The 16,992-nt window shown below is 46.6% G+C and overlaps 1 protein-coding gene across 16 annotated transcripts in view; it reads right to left on the minus strand.

Moving 5' to 3' along the window:
- Positions 1–16,992, minus strand: part of SIK3 (SIK family kinase 3) — a 149,388-nt gene that overhangs the window by 12,303 nt on the left and 120,093 nt on the right. For 10 of the 16 annotated variants that reach the window (XR_006287085.1, XM_043534197.1, XM_043534200.1 and 7 more), the window contains 10 exons: positions 16,869–16,946; positions 16,655–16,764; positions 15,618–15,771; positions 14,900–15,055; positions 13,481–13,551; positions 9,804–9,947; positions 2,793–2,943; positions 1,621–1,836; positions 1,224–1,309; positions 398–507 (listed from right to left, as the gene is read on the minus strand). Coding sequence is in view for 15 of the 16 variants with exons in the window: in XM_043534197.1 (XP_043390132.1) it covers positions 398–507; positions 1,224–1,309; positions 1,621–1,836; positions 2,793–2,943; positions 9,804–9,947; positions 13,481–13,551; positions 14,900–15,055; positions 15,618–15,771; positions 16,655–16,764; positions 16,869–16,946 (1,276 nt within the window). In the remaining variant the exon portion in view is untranslated. The remainder of the gene's footprint in view (positions 1–397; positions 508–1,223; positions 1,310–1,620; positions 1,837–2,792; positions 2,944–9,803; positions 9,948–13,480; positions 13,552–14,899; positions 15,056–15,617; positions 15,772–16,654; positions 16,765–16,868; positions 16,947–16,992) is intronic. The other 6 variants (XM_043534198.1, XM_037882556.2, XM_043534196.1 and 3 more) reach the window with 3 other exon arrangements.

Below are 16,992 nucleotides of genomic sequence, written 5' to 3' on the forward strand. Positions count from 1 at the left end.
GATGAGGTGCGCGCCTTTCCTGACTATTCGGAGCTAAAACTTCATCATACTACAGCCACAACTAGAAATACTTGCAAGGCAAAAGAAACAACACCAGTGTAAAGTTATTTGCATAATCAGAGAATATCATCCCTCCTCCCCGCCCTCAGAAATTATACACAAGGATCTCAGGACATGAAATATAACAACATATTCCAGCTGGCATGAGCCACTGCAACTATTCAGATAACACCAGCCCCTTGTGCCAGATGGAGAATCTTTTACATTGGCTATCTCCGCCAGGCACTAGAATTTGGAAAAGACACGAACTGTTTTCCCAAGTGCCTTAAAACCATAAGGTTCTGACAAGTGGCCTGCACAATAGGATGACAGATGGCTTGGTATACTCAGTGCTTACCATGAGTCTGTAGCATGCTGCTATTCACAGGAGGGGGGCTGCTATTTGGCTGCCTGAAGAGATGATTATTAGGGTGGTTTGGGGGTGGACTAGATGGCTGAATCCGTAACCTACACAAGAAAATAAGCATCTTCGTAAATCACTCTTCCTGATAAAGATGCTTGTTCAAGTTTTAGAACTGAACTCTAACTGCTTTTTAAAAAAAACAAATATAAAAAAACTCCTTTAGAATCTTAAAGGCTTTGCAACATAATTTCTGTGTTATCTTCATTAGCTATCTGGATAAGGGAGTATGGCCCAGTGGTTAGTGCACAAGCCTGGGACTCAGGAATCCTGAATTCTATTCCTGACTCACCATGACCTATGGCAAGACTCTCCCACTCTGCCTCAGTCTTCCTCATCTGTAAAATGGGATGATATTTGCTAGCCAAAAGAGGGGATGGGGAAGGGTCTAAAGAATGTTTATAAATGGCTTGGCATACAAGGTGCTAGAGAAAGTGCTCATGCTATTATTGAAAAGCATTTGTTTTCAAGTTGGCCAACAAGCAGCTGTTCCGTGTCAATTTAAAACAATGTTGTGTCATCAGGTTACTTTCAAGGTTCTCTTGGTCAGAAATGTTAAGAGCCTGATTGCCAGAGACATGTGCTCCAACAGCTCCAGCGGCAGCCTGCACAGGCCTCTAGGAATGAGGACCAGTTCTCTAAGGTTATATGCTCCCAGCTGGCTCTGGGACAGGCCCCAGTGCATCACTGAGTGACAGCTTCACCCTCTCCCCTCTCTTCCCCCCCTCAACAGCACTTTGCCAAAGCAAACCCCTTTCTTTACCTCTGCAGCTGGTGAGTGAGCAGAGCTGGCTGGTTTTCACATGGAGCTTGCAACGGTGGAGATGGCTGAGGTGGGCGAATACAATCCTGAGCCAGGCACCAGAAAGGAGGGGAACAAAAAGTTATTTGCAATTAGTCAGTTCCATCTGGATTGAGAGAGTTTGGACCAATAAATTAATCAACCTGAGACAGAAGCTCTCACTATCCTACCAGCTGTGCATGCATTGTTTATGAAAAGCCTTCCCCCTTGTTCCTCATTACAGCAGGTCGAGCAATCTAACTTGCCACATATACAGAAGTTTTCCTCCCTAGTCCCACGGGGCCATTCAATACCTCTACCTGTGACACTGCAGGAAAAGCTGGTTAGGGTTCAGGGACCATGGTCCCGGCTCCAGTACCTGAATCTGCTGATGGAGAATTTGATGATGCTGCTCCTGCTGGTACAACATGTGTTGCTGCTGTGTCTTCTCCAGCGTTCTCTCGTCCATATGCCCACCGTACATCTTCTGCAGTTGCTCACACTCCTGTAATGAATGCAATACACCCACAACGTGATCTCTTCCTGCACAGCAACCCTGCTGTGCAAAACGGCTTTCACTCTGCAGTCTCCTTGGCTGAAAGAGCCAGAGAAAAAGAAGAAACTGCAGGACAGAAATCCTAATCCATGTAGTTAGCAGCATGTGTGTGCCTAATACCAGGGTCATTCCAGCTCTCTCCTACAGTGGGAAAGAAATAGATGCTCATGGAACTAAACTCACGGGCTATTTAGTCTTCTTACACTGCAACTGCAAGGAGTGCAAGTGAAAAGCATCAGACATGAAAACCCCAAGATTAAATTAGCATCTCATGCTCCTGCTGTGCTGCACAGGGAAATTCCTCTCTCAGGGCCCAATCCAACTCCAACTGAAATCAACTACAAGACTCCGACTGAGGTCAAAGAGAGGACTATGCAATTTATGCCACAGCAGAGCAAAATGGCTTTTCAATGAATGTTGCATGGCATGCTATGGATCGGCGATGGAACTTCACTGCCATTAAAAACTGGTGAAGGCACCAGTGGCTTTTACTGGAGTGGCTAAGAGGATTTTCAAGAGTGTTCTTCAGTCTGGTTACTCTGTGCAGCACCACGGATTGTCATTCAAACCAGTTAAACAAGCAGACCAGGACCAAGAACCATGTCAACTTTGAAATGGGATTCTGGGGACTGATTTCATTGTGTGCGAGTCTTGGGAAGAAACTCAAAGACAGTGTCTAGGGAGCACAGGTATCAGGGCCCACATTCCTCACATGAGCCTGACTTCTCGGACCTTATGTGTGTTTCTACAGTGATATGTCAAGTCCCCAGAAAAGGGGGAAGCCCCCAAGGCTGCAGCAGAGATAAAGAGGATGATGGCAATTCTACAAAGCACACTCAAATACGCAGAAGGGGGAGGATAAGCTCCCCAGCTGCAGCTCTGAAGAATGTTTGGATCCAGGAGACAATGCAGTAGGAAAGGTTTCCTCCTTTGTTTCCTCTGCCAGTAAGTCAGTGACCTAAGCTGATCCACTGCATCCCACTTCCTTCCTTTACCTGCTGAAGCTGTTTGATGCTGCTGTTATTGCCCATTTTCTCCAGGTGGGCTTTGAACGCCTGGATGCTGGCAGCACCGTCGGAAAAGCGGCGAACAGGAGAGAAGCGCTCAGTGGGGAGATGCAGGGTGTTTGAGTCCTTGTAAACAGAGCTAAACACATGGGGAAGTGCGTTAGTGATGTCAGCTGAAAAACAAACTCAGCTACAGAGACATTTCATTTACATCAGCTCTGCCAAGTTCTGCCTGCCCAGAAGTTCTGTTTCAGAGTAAGAAGTAAAGTGCCATTAGTTTATTCATCACCAGCAGGGTACAGGATTAGCAAGTCCATTTGGTGCTGGGGTAGGTACATTTTCTCTAAAATTTTGCCAGTCTGATTTATATCCTAACTAGATTATAACTGGGGCACCAGTCTGTAACTGACCATATGACTTGGCCTGGCACTTGGTTCCACCGACCTGCAGAAACCATTCAACAGCTAAGAACGGAAAGGCGTTTCTCCATCTGAGAGCCGTTTTCATTCACCATGCCTCAGAGTTTACACGGTGACATTTTGCTAAGCTGGAGCGTCCCTATATTCCAGTGGGATGGGAATACTCTGTGCTAAGAAAAATTGTTGCATGTTCATCTATCTGAATTGGGGAAGGAGGAGCCCGTCAGGAATGCTGCTGCCTTAGACAAGGTGATTCTGCCGCTAGGAACAGTTGTCTCTCTGTGGCAAGGCCTGTTCTCTAAGAGACCACCTTAAAACGCTCAGCTGGAGCTTGCCTGCTGAGTCTAACCCTAAAATACAGTGGGCCAGCACCTTACGAATTCTAATTTAAACAAGCCCAGAAGCAGGATCAGCATAACAACCTCACCCCCAGTCCTACCCCAGATGCTTTATTTGCAGGTACACCTAGAGAGAGACTTCACTGAGAGAAGGGCAAGGATATCCCATGGATACCTGGGAAAGGAGGAAAACTGGAAAATACTAATTGGTGCATCAAAAGGGGCACCAGTAACCCTAACATGTGTGCGGAATGGAGGCTTCCCATTCGAATGCCAAAAAAGCTTAGACCACCACCTAGCAGCAAGACCTGCCCCCTCTCAGCACTCACACAGGCTTCCAGGATCTTCCGCTTCCTAGAGGACACATGCTAGTGAACCTGTCAGACTGGGTTATTCCAAGCACTAACACACATCAGGCCTTGAAGATGAGGGAATTTTGATCTGAACATGTTCTACCAAATGCTGCACCTCATGTGACTACAGAGAGATGGACTTGGGGGATGGGGGTCAAACAAGGAAGCTGCACTTGTAGGGGGGCCTCAAGACAAAACCAATAATGGCAAAACAAAAAAGTTTTTAAAACACTTCTAAGTCTCCAGTACACGCAGAGAAAACCTGCCGTGTCACAGCACCAGTGGGTGGGCGTGAATAAGATTAACACCGCAAGGGCAGGAAAGGGTCTATCCTGCAGCCACTCTGAGCCAGAGCAGAGGCTGGCATCTGCGTTCAGAAAGGCACTAAACCCAGTGGGGGGGAGGGAGAAACATGATGACTTTGCACAGAGAGGGAACCCTCTTTCACTGCTAGGGGCTGTCTTGTTTCAGATTCTTCCCCACCCATCCCATCACCTTGAATGCAGAGTCAACCAGCAGCCTAAATGTTTGGTGCCATGCCATCATGAGACACACATCAGAGAATAAATGGACCAAGCCTAGTACCAGGGCAAATGGTTGTAGAGGAACTTATAACAGTTCCCTCTCAGTTCCCTTCCAGAACTGGAGGTCAGAAGACATTTTTCCAGGAACAAACTTCCCTTTCAATCTGGGTTCCCATATATGAGTCAAACCCAAGCACACGCATCCTCAAGAGTACCTCTTTAAGAGTATTACAAAACACTGCTCTCTCTCCACCCAAAAGCAAAAACTAACACGTGAGGACCCAGTTAGTTTCTCTCCCCAGATGGGTTTAGCTTTGTACCAATTCAATCCAGACAGAAAATGAGCGGACAACACCATGGCTGGAGCAACGGTCTTTGTCTGTGAAAGGCCCTTAGGGAACAAGTCTTTAGAGCATCCCTGCGGATGGTTTGGTTGTAAAACAAAACAGAAGATAATCTAGCTCCATATAGATTCATAGATACTAAGGTCAGAAGGGACCATTATGATCATCTAGTCCGACCTCCTGCACAACGCAGGCCACAGAATCTCACCCTCCCACTCCTGCGAAAAACCTCTCACCTATGTCTGAGCTATTGAAGTCCTCAAATCGTGGTTTAAAGACTTCAAGGAGCAGAGAACCCTCCAGCAAGTGACCCGTGCCCCATGCTACAGAGGAAGGCAAAAAACCTCCAGGGCGTCTTCCAATCTGCCCTGGAGGAAAATTCCTTCCCGACCCCAAATATGGCGATCGGCTAAACCCAGAGCACGTGGGAAAAATTCACCAGCCAGATACTACAGAAAATGCTTTCCTGGGTAACTCAGATCCCACCCCATCTAACATCCCATCACAGGCCATTAGGCCTATTTACCATGAATATTTAAAGATCAATTAATTACCAAAATCATGTTATCCCATCATACCATCTCCTCCATAAACTTATCGAGTTTAATCTTAAAGCCAGATAGATCTTTTGCTCCCACTGCTTCCTTTGGAAGGCTATTCCAAAACTTCACTCCTCTGATGATTAGAAACCTTCGTCTAATTTCAAGTCTAAACTTCCCGATGACCAGTTTATATCCATTTGTTCTTGTGTCCACGTTGGTACTGAGCTTAAATAATTCCTCTCCCTCTCCGGTATTTATCCCTCTGATATATTTATAGAGAGCAATCCTATCTCCCCTCAACCTTCTTTTCGTTAGGCTAAACAAGCCACGCTCCTTGAGTTTCCTTTCGTAAGACAGGTTTTCCATTCCTCAGATCATCCTAGTAGCCCTTCTCTGTACCTGTTCCAGTTTGAATTCATCCTTCTTAAACATGGGAGACCAGAACTGCACACAGTATTCCAGGTGAGGTCTCACCGGTGCCTCGTACTAACACCTCCTGATCTCTACTGGAAATACCTCGCCTGATGCATCCCAAGACCACATTAGCTTTTTTCACAGCCATATCACGTTGGCGGCTCATAGTCATCCTGTGGTCAACCAATACTCCAAGGTCCTTCTCCTCCTCCGTTACTTCTAATTGATGCTTCCCCAGTTTATAACTAAAATTCTTGTTATTAATCCCTAAATGCATGACCTTACACTTCTCACTATTAAATTTCATCCTATTACTATTACTCCAGTTTACAAGGTCATCCAGATCCTCCTGTATGATATCCTGCTCCTTCTCTAAATTGGCATTACCTCCCAGCTTTGTATCATCCGCAAACTTTATTCGCACACTCCCACTTTTTGTGCCAAGGTCAGTAATAAAAAGATTAAATAAGATTAGTCCCAAAACTGATCCTTGAGGAACTCCACTGGTAACCTCCCCCCAGCCTGACAGTTCACCTTTCCGTAGGACCCGTTGTAGTCTCCCTTTTAACCAATTCCTGATCCACCTTTCAATTTTCATATTGATCCCCATCTTTTCCAATTTAACTAATAATTCCCCATGTGGCACGGTATCAAACGCCTTCCTGAAATCTAGGTTTCCCTTGTCTAAAAAATCTGTTACTTTCTCAAAGGAGATCATGTTGGTTTGGCACGATCTACCTTTTATAAAACCATGTTGTATTTTGTCCCATTTACCATTGACTTCAATGTCCTTAACTACTTTCTCCTTCAAAATTTTTTCCAAGACCTTGCATACTACAGATGTCAAACTAACAGGTCTGTAGTTACCCGGATCACTTTTTTTCCCTTTCTTAAAAATAGGAACTATGTTAGCAATTCTCCAGTCATATGGTACAACCCCCGAGTTTACAGATTCATTAAAAATTCTTGCTAATGGGCTTGCAATTTCGGGTGCCAATTCCTTTAATATTCTTGGATGAAGATTATCTGGGCCCCCCAATTTAGTCCCATTAAGCTGTTCGAGTTTCGCTTCTACCTCAGATATGGTAATATCTACCTCCATATCCTCATTCCCATTTGTCATGCTACCATTATCCCTAAGATCCTCATGAGCCTTATTAAAGACTGAGGCAAAGTATTTGTTTAGATATTGGGCCATGCCTAGATTATCCTTAACCTCCACTCCATCCTCAGTGTTTAGCGGTCCCACTTCTTCTTTCTTTGTTTTCTTCTTATATATATGGCTATAGAACCTTTTACTATTGGTTTTAATTCCCTTTGCAAGGTCCAACTCTACTTGACTTTTAGCCTGTCTCACTTTATCCCTTCATGTTCTGACCTCAATAAGGTAGCTTTCCTTGCTGATCCCTCCCATCTTCCACTCCCTGTAGGCTTTCTGCTTTTTCTTAATCACCTCTCTGAGATGCTTGCTCATCCAGCTTGGTCTACAACTCCTGCCTATGAATTTTTTCCCCTTTCTTGGGATGCAGGCTTCCGATAGCTTCTGCAGCTTTGATTTAAAGTAATCCCAGGCCTTCTCTGCCTTTAGATCCATAAGTTCTTCAGTCCAATCCACTTCCTTAACTAATTTCCTTAATTTTTGAAAGTCAGCCCTTTTGAAATCAAAAACTCTAGTTGCAGATTTATTTTTGTTAATCCTTCTGTTCTGTTTGAACTGAATTAGTTCATGATCACTTGAACCAAGACTGTCCCCTACAACGATTTCTTCTATGAGGTCCTCACTACTCACCAAAACCAAATCTAAAATGGCATCCCCTCTAGTCGGTTCAGCAACTACTTGATGAAGGAATGCATCAGCTATCGCATCTAGGAAAATCTTAGCCCTATTATTATGACTAGCACTCGTCCTCCAGTCTATATCTGGGAAGTTAAAGTCTCCCATGATCACGCTGTTTCCGTTAGTATTTACTTCATTAAAAACATTAAAAAGGGCTCTATTCATATCCAAATTAGATCCTGGCGGTCTATAGTAGTGCTTCAAACTGAATTACGTTAGACAGACAATTGGTACTTTAAATATTTTATGTATGTACAGAGGTCTCTGTTGAAGCCTGCTCTGAAAGACAAAACGGAATCTCTGCTGGAGAAGCTATCCCTTGCAGGAGTAAGATTCTCATTCATGTTGCAACATTTCCAGGATGTTAGTTCCAGTTATTTTCACATATTCAGCCCTGCTTGGTAAAATGTATTTTAATTAATTACAATTTGAAATATGTTCCAACTAAGGCTAGAGGTGGCTGGCTCCCATGTTCCCTTTCTGCCAGTCAGCAAGCCAACCTGTCCATCTGACCTTCCAACTCTGTAATGGGCAGCAGAAGCAAACGAGGAAAGTGAGCATTGTGCATCAGGTTCCCAAGCATGCTAGGATGATGCACAGTAACACTGCCCCTGGCACTCCAGACTGGCTTTCTAGACTAACGTATTTTGAGACCTGTTTAAGTACAAACCAGTTTCAAACAGACTAAGTTAAGCACCAGAATAAAAGCTGACAGCTGTCCACGAGCCAGTACTTTGCGGTTTACTGCAGGTTTTGCCACACTACAAGACACAGCCTTCCACTAGCTATGTCTGAGGTGTACAGAGACTTCCAGGCGCTTGCTCTGGGGCCAGATTTGATTTTCAAGTTCCTCTCTTTTGATCTCAGGCATGTCTGTAGTTCCACAGGCTTACAGGCCTCTGCTGCGACATGTAAAATTGTGAATCTGGAATGAGTCAATGCTATCCTGTGCATGTAAAAACAGAGGAGCAGACACATGATGAGAGCCAGAGGGGGCAGGGTAGGCTTGGTCTAAAGAGCCTTATAACAATACCTCAATGGCTTCATTTAAACCTCCATTCTGAAGTGACCCTGGAAGCAGGACATACAATATTTTCTGTTTATTTACTTTGCAACTGTTTTTCTTCTCTTCCTATAAAGCACTCTGTGACCCAGGAAATCTTACTCCTCATCTCCTGCCTCCCTTTCTACCCAGGAGTAAGTCAAGGGTTATCTTTTGCCTTCTAGAGTTCCAGCGTGGCACCAGTGCTGACTCAGTCTGCTCAGCGTTCACCTGTCTCTGCTGATTCCACCAACGCTCAACTCAGCAGGGATCTGGCTGCAATAAAGAGCGCTGTGACAAGCTTGCCAGTGAGAGCTGGTGAGAGGATTTAACATGAGCACAAATCTGGTCTTCTAGGTAACTGCTTTCTCAATTGTTCAGCAACTGACATCAAAGAGAAACGAGCACGACCGTTTACATTTGTGTTACACCCTCAGTGTTTTGGGGTCGAGGTGCAGTTTTTAAGCGGTGTCTGTGGCAGTAGCGTCTCCAGTTTGCTGCAGCATTGAAGGACTCTGTAGAATTAATAGTTCTCAAAGTCAGGAGGGCCCTTCCTCCAGAATTTTAGCTCACTTGGATCCAGTTTTGCAGCAGTTCCCTCAGTCACAAAAGTTATAATTGTTCTCCCCCAACCCTCTCCACCAGAGGATTGGATTAGAAACAAAATGACAAACAGGGAGCTTTGCATGGAGATTCTGCAGTGGAAACACACAACTCTGGTGCAGTGAGGTTTCTAAACCTACGTATAGTTTACTCCCGGTGCAGCCTTTCATACAGCATTCCACTACTGACTATTCCACAGCAGATTTACTACTCACTACAGGGTTGAGCCTACTAGTACATTAACAAATCTTTCCACTAATCTGGATCGCTTAATCTTAATCCCAGCCCCAGGGCTAAGGCAGCCATCCTGGCAAATCATCTCCAGCCACAGAAGTGGGACTGGAGGGGAAGAGCCAACTGATCCCTGCCCGTGAGTGCGCCATGCACTTAGCAGGTGAGGAGCCTATATCTGCTCAGAAATGAAGCATGTCCAACAGGGCCAGCCAGCTTCTGCTTTGGGGTCTGCTCCTTTCTTCTTTTAACCCCTTTATGCCAAGCTGGATTTTTTCTGCACTCCATTCAGATGACATCTGAGCGGGTTCCCTGGCACAGAGCTGCCCGAACGGCCGGTGCCATTACTCACCGGTGCTGATCGGGTACCAGGTGTGGAGCCCAAGCCCGGGATCGAAAAGACTGCTGTCCTAGCTGCCTCTGCAAGTCTGGAGGGATTTCAGCTGTAGGGTTGGTCATTGCCAGAGTGTGCCTTTTTGACCTATTTGCCAAGTATCTGCAACAAGCAGGAGCACATTTTATAAATGGAAGAGACTGATGGGAATACTCCAAAAGGAGGGAGCAGAAGCAGATAATCCAGAGTAATTAGGAAAGAAAAATGCTCGCTGCAGTGTTCAGAGCCTGCTGTGAGTTGTAGAACACCCATGAAAGAGCAAACCGTACTGCCAATGCCTGTCAGGTTAAAGGGACGTTAACTGCTTAGCGGAGGACTGAAGTCATAGCCAGCTTTATTCCAATGCCAAACTTGGTAAGAAACAGAATGGCCAATCATCTCAGGAGAAAAGCTCTACTTCATCTCATGGGGAATTCTCAAGCACATTCATTTAGATCTAGCTTCAGTGACTAGTTAGTTTCTGTAGGGATTCTTTCCCCTAAAGTGGCGCTAGTCTGAAGGGTAATAGCACTGTCTGCCTTACGTAATATGCACTATGCCCGTGGGACTGTTTGCGTGAGTAACGCTTACAGCATTTGGCCGGAGAGCTCGGCACAGTGCAGACAGATGCTGTGCACGTTTCCCTGCATGGCTCAGCCTGCGCACTTCAGTCCTCACCTGCGACATTCTCAGTCTGGAGTCTGAGCAGAGATCAGCACGTTGAATGGTCCCACATCAGATGATGGCATTTACGACATTGCTACCACTGCTGGAGATTAGGCTGTGGCCTGCTCTTTGCACTGTGTGTGTGATCTAACCCAGATCTGAATGTAGGTTCTGAGGGAGGAACAGCATGTGTGTAAGTGCGCCATCTAGTCCCCACTCTTGGACACTTCGAGCAGAGTCTGGGAATCAATGTACGGAGGCTGCACCAACGATGCCTAAAGCAAAAATGGCGAGGGAAAGTGAGGAGCTAATTCAGCCTATGCCCTTCCTGGAGCAGGAGCCCCGGCTCTCTAAGCGCTTCCACTTTCGGCTGTAGACAAGTTCAGGGCTGGTTTGGGGATTTTTAGCCCTATTGTTCCCTTTCTGTTTGTGTTGGACGCTAAGGCAGAAAGGGCCTGATTCAGCGAGATGGCAAAGGATGTAGCTACCCTTGGATATTCTTCACTCTTGGGCAGGCACCTCTCTCAGGTGCTAGCAATGGTGGAAATGCTGACAAGGTTTGAGGACAGAGTGGAATCAATGCCTGTACCTGAACTAGACTAACCCTCCCACCATTGCTAACGCAGGTGAAGCTGCACTGGTGATGAGTTATGCCTACAAAGATTCCTGGCCTACACAAAGCTAGAGGGTAAAATGGGGGTTACAAATACTTTGAGTTGATTTCTTTTTTGTGTCTGTAACTAAAACCTGTACAGTAGGGGAAACAGCAGCACTTAAAACTATGGCTCTGCAAAAAGCATTATCCATTGACACAAAAAGCAGCAAGTTAACAGAATGAAGAGTACTTAGTGGTGTGGTGACTTGCCAAAATCTGAGCCATTAAATGTTTGAGATCCATTTGATGGAGACAGGGAGAGTTTCCCAAAGAGCTTCACAGTTGCGGTTTGCTACAATCACTTTATTTCATGGCTCCAGGGAACAATCCACTCATGAACTGCAAGTGTTTGGGTGGAAAAAAACGTTTTGCAAGCTCTGAAGAGATGCGATTGTGCCCTGGGCATGGGGAATGGAATGCACACTATTTCAAGGTCAGGCAATCTAAAACAAACAAGGGCAAAAGTTGCTCTGCGGTCATTGCAGAGGGCATTCAAACCAGTGTTCTGAAAAGATAAATATTAGCTTCTGTCCCTGGTGTTAATACTGTTTACTCTTCTACTGGTGATTAGTGGCATGTCGCAGCGTAAGAGGGTGGGGAGATGGAGGGTTAATGTGCACTCATTAGCACAGTTTAAGCTTGGTCCTGTCCAGCGGCTATGAAGAATGTGGCGTAAGCGCACACAAGGAGGATTTGGGGGTAATATTTTCAAAAGTAGCTAAGCCCCATTTTCAAAGGTGACTTAGGTACCTCAGAAACTGCATCCCACTTACAGTGAGACTTGGGTTCCTAAGTCCTGCATACATTTTTGGAAGTTTTACCCTTGGTCTCAAAACCCTACCTGCCAAGCCTGACTCTTACAACCTTAAAGGGTTCAGCTGGAAGCGGAGGTTTTAAAATATGGGCACCCTAAGCTTGGCCAGATGAGGACACATTGGCAATTTGCCAAGAGCCGCAGGGCTGCATCTTATTTGCCCAAAATGGAAAACTCTGCAGGTTTATTCAGCTTTACAGTTTGGAGCAGTGTCCCATGGAGACTGCAGGTCCCAGATCTGAGCGGTGCCATCACTGGAGAGTTCTGACGCCAAGATACAACGTTCAGCATTGACTGAAGGCAAGTCTTCTTTGTCAAGCTAGAGCATGGCATGCTGGGGCCTGCAGTGTCCGCGGGCCGCGCCTCCATAATGAAAATGAGAATGACCATGGGTGGCACTGTATAGCTCCTTGGGCCACACTTTGGCTACCCAGAATGTGTAGACTCCTAGCCGCTGGAAGCACAGGGCGTTCTTTAATGTGTACTATGTTTGGCTGTTTTCTAAGGCCAAGTAGACAAGGGAATCTTGGCACATGCCCTGGACAAGCCACTGTTGTACCCAACTTCCCATTGCCATTAGAACCCTTCTGTTTTACAGCACTGAGACCAGTGGAGTTTACAAGGGCTCTAGGAATATTATGGGGAATTAAATGGCTTTAGCAGCAACTCCCTCACCTCTATACCTGCCTGCTGCCCACCCGGCAGTTATTTGCCTCTTTCTTGGAAGGACAATATCCGTAAAAGCTGAGAGAGCCCCTGTTCTTGTCAAGTTCCTGCCCACCAGAACTGGGGAAAATCCATGGAACTTAATAAGGAGGATCATCTGCACCAGTTGCTTAGCAGAAAAAGTAGCTACACAAAAACTACTCTGCAAGTATTAGCAAGGACTGTTAGTGTTTTCAGCTGGAGGAAGAACCCCGGTACGTACTTTGGCTGGGGAGAGAAGTGACGTTTCAGAGTCGATATTGGACCACCTCTCACATGTCGGAGCAGACTGTTTCGGGACCTACTGCTATGGCTAGAAATCTAAATGACTACAGATACCCAAGTTGTTATCAAACTCACTTCAAGGCATCAGAGTTGGATGTTTACTGCAGGTCTCGGTCCAAAAGCTGCACAGATAAAATGAGACCACTTCCCCAGTCACTCAGCAGGGATGAGGGAGGGTGCAGTGTCTTAGCACTCACTATGCAGGTTAGTTTGGTTTGCATGCTGGTACACCCTAAGCAAAGGAGTTTAGTGCTCAGAGTTTCTGGATAACCTATTGCTCAAACAGCCTGCAGAATTTCAGAAGCTGTCAGGTTATTTTACAAAGTTATTCATTTGCCTGTTAGTGTCAGGTAGAGTAATTGCCTGGCGTAAACAGGCACCCATAAAGGAAAAGTTGAAACCTTCACCATAAATCAACACCTGCAGCTTGGGACGAGGTTGATTTGTTGGGTTTTTTAGATCAGCTTTAGGGCACCATAGGGTGAGCCTCTCCAGCAGCACAAGGGGAAAGGCCAACAGATGGGATGTTACCTCTGCACAGCTTCCTGATCCGGCTCCCCATCGGAGCTCTCCTCATCCACAGGGGTAACTGCTGGCACTGCCTGAGGAGAGAGGAAAGGGGAACCATGGGCTCCAGAAGGTGGCTTATTCAACACTATCTTGGGCTGCAGAAACCTGACCTTCTAGAAGAACAATTAAGGACCAGACATTTGGGGGCACTCAGAATCCTCCTCCAAAATACACCCTCAACATCTCACCCTTACACAGTGCAATCTATATAGGGGCGGCTTCTTTTGGTGCTAGCAGGAAATTCAGTAATACACATACCTCCAGGGGGAAGCACTGCCCACATTAACACCCCGGAGATTAATACTGGTAGATTTTCCTTTCTCTGATAAATAAAGCAAGAGAGTGGCAAAGAAACCTTAGCGAGAGAGTTACAAACATCATGCTCTTCTCAGCACTTCTGAAGAGAAATATTTAAATTGCTACTAATAAATGAGAAATAAAAGGCCCATCAGCAGGTCACATTCCTCACAGCAGCAAGACGCCTGGCCTCTAGTGCTAGCAAGTTTGTGCAGGTCATTAATGGAAGGAGGAAGATACTCAACTGGGCAGATTCCAGCTGACAACCCCAGGAAGATCCCAAGACAACAAAAAGGAACAAAGATTAGAAACCTAGACAGTGAACAGAACATTAATCTTGGAAACATACAGCTACTCCCCAGACACAGACACTTCCGGTGGGAAGCAGACAATCAAATGGGGGGCTGGCTTGAGGAACACATGTGCCCCCAATGGTCAGCACTGCTCAGATAGGGGCTAAAGCCAGACAGCCAGGCATGCCAATTCTGAACATGGGTCTCCCTGGCAGCAGTGTCACGAAGGAGGAGACCAAAAGCCAGATGCTAGGCAAGCAGCAGTGTCCAAGGATCTTGTGAGATAGGGAAGGGTTGCCAGGAAAGGAGAGGTGCTTGTGATGCATTGGTAACTGAAGGGCCAAAGCAGTTTAAAGTTCCAGGACCACCGGCATCGTGGGAGAGGGAGGCTACCAGCCCTTCTATACGCTGCACCGAGGAGATGACACCAGTGACAGCATGGCCAGGAATTTGCTGATACTGGCAGTGAAGCCACCATCTGTTTTAAAAGGTTCCTTTGAATCCCGCTTCAGCTTTGCCTCTGGAGAGCAGGTGGGTAGAGAGGGCCAAGGAAAAGGGCGAGAAAACGCTCCCATTATTGTAGGATGAACGTCCCGAGGGAAGGAAAGCTAAAGCAAATGGCAGGTGGCAAGTCCCTGCCAATGCTGGGAAACTGGCATGTCATTCCCTGTCCGCCTCTGCGGTTCTTTTGCACACGCCACTCCAAACCCCAGCTTTCACTGCCAGTTCTGCCAGCAAGAGGACGTGTTTGTAAACATGCCACCAACTCTGTTCTTCCTTTGCTACTTACTGGAGTCATAGTGACGAGCGGGGAAGGGCCTCGAGGACGCTTCAGCAGTTGTTGTGCGTGCAGCTGGATGTTGGCTCCACCGTCTGAAGCCCGCCGCCCTAGAGGGCCCATTCCATTCAGCAACTGCAGAGTGGGGGGCTGCAGCAAGGACTGCTCCTAGGAAGAACACAGGGGACTTATCACCGAATATTCCTCCTCCTCTAGTGCCTCCTGGAGGATCTTAGAGCACTGTATAAATACCAAGGGAACAGCCTAACTGGCCTTGGGTGAGGCGAAGGTCTTCAACACCTTACTCCTGGGGAAACTGAAGCAGAGTGGTGGAATGACCTGCCCGAACTCTCTCCGTCAGTAGCAGAGCTAGGAGTAGAACCCAGATCTTCCAACTTACAGCCCTGAGCTTCAGCCATAAGGCAGGCTGGGCCTCTGGGTTTCACACGCTTGGAAACCAAGGACCCCGGTCTGATTTGCTACTAAGATCATTGATCTCCCCCGCCCCATCAAACCAGTTTCTGAATTTCAAATTGTGGGGTGTTTGTTTTTACTCAGAACTACAAGAGGGACAATCCCAGGCGACATCAGACAGAACTAAGGTCCAGCCTCAGCGATCAAATCGATCATTAAACCTATGGAGCAGACTCGGGGATTCTCCAAGAGCTGCAGCCTGTATCTCCACGTAGCACTGGCTCCAGTTGTGGGGAACATACACAGCGGATGGTACCTTGTACTCCAGCTGTCCAGTCGGCTGCAGGTTCTGCATAGGCAGCATATTGTGCATGAAGTTCATGTTTGGAGCCACCTGCAGGAACGGAGCCTGGGGTGTGACACGAGGGAAGCCTGGCAGGAGCTTCTGGAGATCTTCCATCACTTCCGTGCTGAGCAATCACATTCAGAAACATAGGACTTAGAAATAACCCAAGCAAACCAATCCGCATGCTTGCTACCGTCAGCTATACTTCTCACTGGCTTTCACTGTGGATTTCTCCGGCTCAGGAGTGGGGCCTGGACCTAAGTGTAGCAAGTTCTTCATTTTTAATGTGCCCTTAAGGTTCTCAGAATTGGGATTTTCCAGGTCTAACCATTCATGCAAAATACAATTGCACTTGGCATCATGATACTTAGTCTCTAGACACTAAGATATTAAAAATAAAGTAGCTCATAGCTTTCCGACCTCCTTTGCCTCTCTGGCCAACATGGCCCCCAATTAAACAAAGCCAGCCAGAAATAGCAACTGATTCATTGAGGTAAAGAGGAAATCGTGTCCCTGCCGGAGAGGCCTGCCACACAGGCCACTGGGAAAGTGGATTTTTCAAGTGAAAAGACATGGATTTCTGCCATTCAAGTGGCACCCGATTCCCTTCCCCACCCAGCCAAGATCATGCTTTCGAGCAAGAATCCCACCCTGCCATCCCATTCACCATAGAGCTAGATATGACGGGAGCAGGAAAGCAAAGGGATTTCACTCCTAAATATTGAAGGGTGGGGTTTTGAAGTGTTTTTCCCATATGAATCCATCATTTTAATAGATTATATAAAACCTCTGACCTTTCAACAGGAGCAACCCAAAGGTGTAAGAGCTTCTTACAACCTCCAAATCAAAACACTATCCCGTACTCAGGTGCCTCCAAGAGGCCATGGAAATCCAGAGGAACATCATCCATGGATTCATAGAGAATGCCGTTGGGGTGGAGAGGGACCCTTAAAAAGGCAGGAGCGGGTCCCTCTGCTCCTACTCAGGAGAAAGAGCTGGATACTAACCGTGGGTCTGCGACTCCAACAGTGTGCCTTCTCATTGAGAGATAACGGACCAGGGCTTCAGGGGATGGCTCTTCCCCTTCATCACTGTCCAAGTTCATTGTTCCATCAGTCTGGGGTGGGGAAAAATACAAGAGATTTTGAAATCAGGTGCCAGAAGCCCAGCGTGTCATGAAGAAAGGGCACTCACAGGAGTCAGCAATGGAAAGCAACTTGCCTCTATGATCTGGTTCTCAGGGTTGATGAGCTGGACTTGTGGCACATTGATACTCACGGGGTTGCCTGCCTGTTCCGCCTGCAAAGCAGAAGGAATCAAAACAATGAGCAACTAGGGGGTTTCT

This window comes from Chelonia mydas, chromosome 22 (genome assembly GCF_015237465.2).
Source record: "Chelonia mydas isolate rCheMyd1 chromosome 22, rCheMyd1.pri.v2, whole genome shotgun sequence".
Classification (NCBI taxonomy): Eukaryota; Metazoa; Chordata; order Testudines; family Cheloniidae; genus Chelonia; species Chelonia mydas.